Below are 3,019 nucleotides of genomic sequence, written 5' to 3'. Positions count from 1 at the left end.
GAAAAGAGGAAGACGACGACGATGCGCACCCACTGCTTCTCCGTGGCACTACAGACTGCGATTGCCATTTATGCGGATGCAACTGCCGTCTCGCACGCATCCGAGCATCCTCCACCGCCTGTGCCCGCCGCTTGCTGGTGCTGCGAAGGGAGGTGGAGCTGACATCTCATCATTGGGCTGCTGAATTTGGTTTCCTGTTGCGCAGGCGAAGCAACTCTCACTGCGGCTGATGTGGTATTTTGCACCAGTGGTGTTAACGGGATATTGCACCACTGCGTCAAGGCGGCGCAACGTCCATGGCATTTTTTTTCCTTCCCCCTTTGACAGACCATTTCACACACTGTAATTCTTCTTTCCTTCACTGCCTCCGCAGCCTCCCAGCTGTCATTGGCCGTATTTTTAAGGGGCCGTGATTCGCGGTCTCCCACTGCAAGTCCATTCACCTCGTTGATTTATTTATTGATGTATTTATTTTTTTGGCATCTCCCTGAGAGGAGCGAGCGGAACTAATGTCTGCGGCGTGGATGATGACGATGGTGTTGTGTTCCTCACTGTGGATGACGACTGTGTTCAGTGCTGTTTTGCTGCTTTTTTACTTCGCTGTTCTTTGCTTCTACGCGCAGGACGAGAGAGAGACCAAACGCTGTTTGCTGCTGTGCGCTTTGAAGGCTTTGCAGCTACCACCAGCAACACACACACACGCACACACACAAGCAACCGTCGCTGCCTGAGCGGATCCACCGCAAGGAGGAAAAGAAGAGTGAGAGAGGCCCATCATGCCGCGACACCTGTTTTCCGCTGCGGTGCTGCTGCTCCTCGTTGTGCTGATGTGATGCGGCTATGGAACAGTGCACGCTGAGGACGTGAAACCAAAGGAAGCGCAGCTGCGACCGAGTGTTGAACTTTTCGTTCCAAATAAGACGCGTGTGGAACTGAACGGTGGATTTCAACTAAGAGAGTCTTTTGCCTCATCTTCGCTTGTCAGTGCTGGTGGAGTCTTGGTTGCTTTTGTCGAAGGCCACTTCGCCCGTTTTTGGGAACACGACGCACTGAATTTCCCCCTTTATTCTGATATTGTGGCGGGGTACATCGACGCTTCGGAGAGCTGGGCGTCTCTTGTTGCTGCGATCGACGCAAACCAGTGGAAGGCATACAGCGCCTTTTTCAGGCCCTTCATTCTGTATCATGTGTGCCGTGCGTTTTACCCCACCGCAGTTGCAAAGGGCAACAAAGTCTTTCTTCTTGTGGGAAGCTACGATTTGATCTACGACTTTCTTAGGTCAAAGAGGATAAAAAGCGACTGGAATTTTGCTTTGCTGGTGGGTAAGCCCACGCGAGGCAAACAGATCCAATGGGGCCAGCCCCAACAGCTGCTACCACAGATCGCCCAATCCGCTCAAGCGAAACAGCTGGATGAGTTTTTTGGTGCTGGTGGCTCAGGCGTTGTGATGGCGAGCGGCGCGCTTGTGTTTCCTGTGGTGGCAACTCAACGAGGGTCCTCCCTTGTCTCCACGATCATCTACTCGACGGACGAGGGCCAAACGTGGGTGCTCCCGAAGGGGATGCTCCCCGCTGGCTGCGCTTCGCCCCTCCTCGCCGAGTGGGAGGCGGGGCAGCTGCTCATGATTGCTAATTGTACGTTTGGCCGCAGGGTGTTCGAGTCGAGGGACATGGGGGCAACGTGGGCGGAGACTGTCAGGACACTCTCGCGCGTGCGGGGTGATTCTGAATCAAACCCTTTGCAAGAGGCTCGGCGTGTGACGTCCCTCACCACCGCGACGATTGCTGGAACGAGGGTCATGCTGTACACCCAGAAAGAGTACCCACTCGGGGAGATGGAGGCGGAGGCGCTCTTCCTTTGGGCCACCGACAACAGCCGGACGTTTCGCGTCGGGCCCATTTCCATGGACGCTGCTGGAAATACGCCGCTCTCCAGCGCCCTGCTGTACTCAAACGATAAACTGCACTTTTTGCAGGAGAGAGGCATCAGAATGAACGTGAGCCTGTTTTTGTCCCCCCTGACGGAGGAGCTGGGGACAATCACGTCCGTCTTGGGCACTTGGGCAGAGCAGGACTCCGCCTTCTCCGGGTTGTCTGTGCCCACGGTCGGCCTGGTTGGATTCCTGTCGGATGCGTCGAGTGATGCAACGTGGGGCGACGCGTACCGCTGTCTGAACGCAGTTGTGACGAAGGCAACGAAGGTCAAAAATGGCTTTGAGTTCACTGGGGCCGAGTCCTACGCCTTCTGGCCCGTGAACATGTGGCAGTATGGTAACGTGTACGGCTTTGTGAATTACGCGTTCACGCTTGTGGCGACGGTGACCATCCATCAGGCTCCGAAGGAGAGCGCGACTTTGCTGGGTGCGAGTCTGGAGGACTATGGCAGCATGAAGTTCGTGGGGCTGGCGTACACTGCGGCGAAGAAGTGGGAGACGGTCTTCAACGGCATGGCAACCGCACCCAACGGCAATTGGGAGCCGGGGAAGGAGTACCAAGTGGCGCTTATGCTGCAGGGCAACAAGGGCTCCGTGTACGTGGACGGCAAGCTCGTGGGAACCTCCGAAGCGCTGCCAACACCCGAGGCACGGGGTTACGAAATCTCACACTTCTACTTTGGAGACGACGAGGGCGGCAGAGTGGCGGTGACAAACGTCTTTTTATACAACCGCCCACTGAGTGTCACGGAACTCAAAATACTCAACGAAGCATACGGTAACGATACAGGCGACAGCTCCGTGCGCGCGGGTGTGTCTCGGGTGCTGCTACTCCTGCTGCTGCTGGGGCTATGGGGCTTTGCGGCCCTGTCCTGAGTGAAACTCTCTTTGAGGGGATCCTGCTCCCGTCGGGAACACATGCGTTTCTCCACGCACCCTCTGAAGTACATAAATTCTCATCTGAATTAACATTTTTTTGTTTTTATTTTCGACACCTCATTTTTTTTGTGCTTTGCAAGACTTTTCTTTGGCCCACAATTGCGCTCTTCTCCCGGGGCCAGCGCGGCGGGACCTGCATTTAGTGT

The 3,019-nt window shown here is 55.5% G+C and overlaps 1 protein-coding gene and 1 pseudogene across 1 annotated transcript, besides 3 other annotated features; both read left to right on the top strand.

The window, feature by feature from the left end:
* The first annotated feature begins 2 nt into the window (after window positions 1-2).
* On the top strand, window positions 3-292 carry Tco025E_09683 (hypothetical protein; annotated as a pseudogene).
* A 155-nt stretch (window positions 293-447) lies between these two features.
* Window positions 448-478: a microsatellite.
* Window positions 479-689: 211 nt separating this feature from the next.
* Window positions 690-712: a microsatellite.
* Window positions 713-797: 85 nt separating this feature from the next.
* Window positions 798-840: a microsatellite.
* Window positions 841-1,448: 608 nt separating this feature from the next.
* Tco025E_09682 (group II trans-sialidase superfamily) lies at window positions 1,449-2,810 on the top strand (the record flags this gene model as incomplete). The annotated part of the gene is made up of 1 exon (XM_029376493.1): window positions 1,449-2,810. The coding sequence occupies one exon, from the start codon at window positions 1,449-1,451 to the stop codon at window positions 2,808-2,810; it is 1,362 nt and encodes a 453-aa protein (XP_029223390.1).
* Window positions 2,811-3,019: the final 209 nt, after the last annotated feature.

This window comes from Trypanosoma conorhini, assembly GCF_003719485.1.
Source record: "Trypanosoma conorhini strain 025E chromosome Unknown Tco_14.4_contig_01227, whole genome shotgun sequence".
Classification (NCBI taxonomy): domain Eukaryota; phylum Euglenozoa; class Kinetoplastea; order Trypanosomatida; family Trypanosomatidae; genus Trypanosoma; species Trypanosoma conorhini.
Note: the sequence above shows the minus strand (reverse complement) of the source record. Positions and strands in the feature narration are given on the sequence as shown.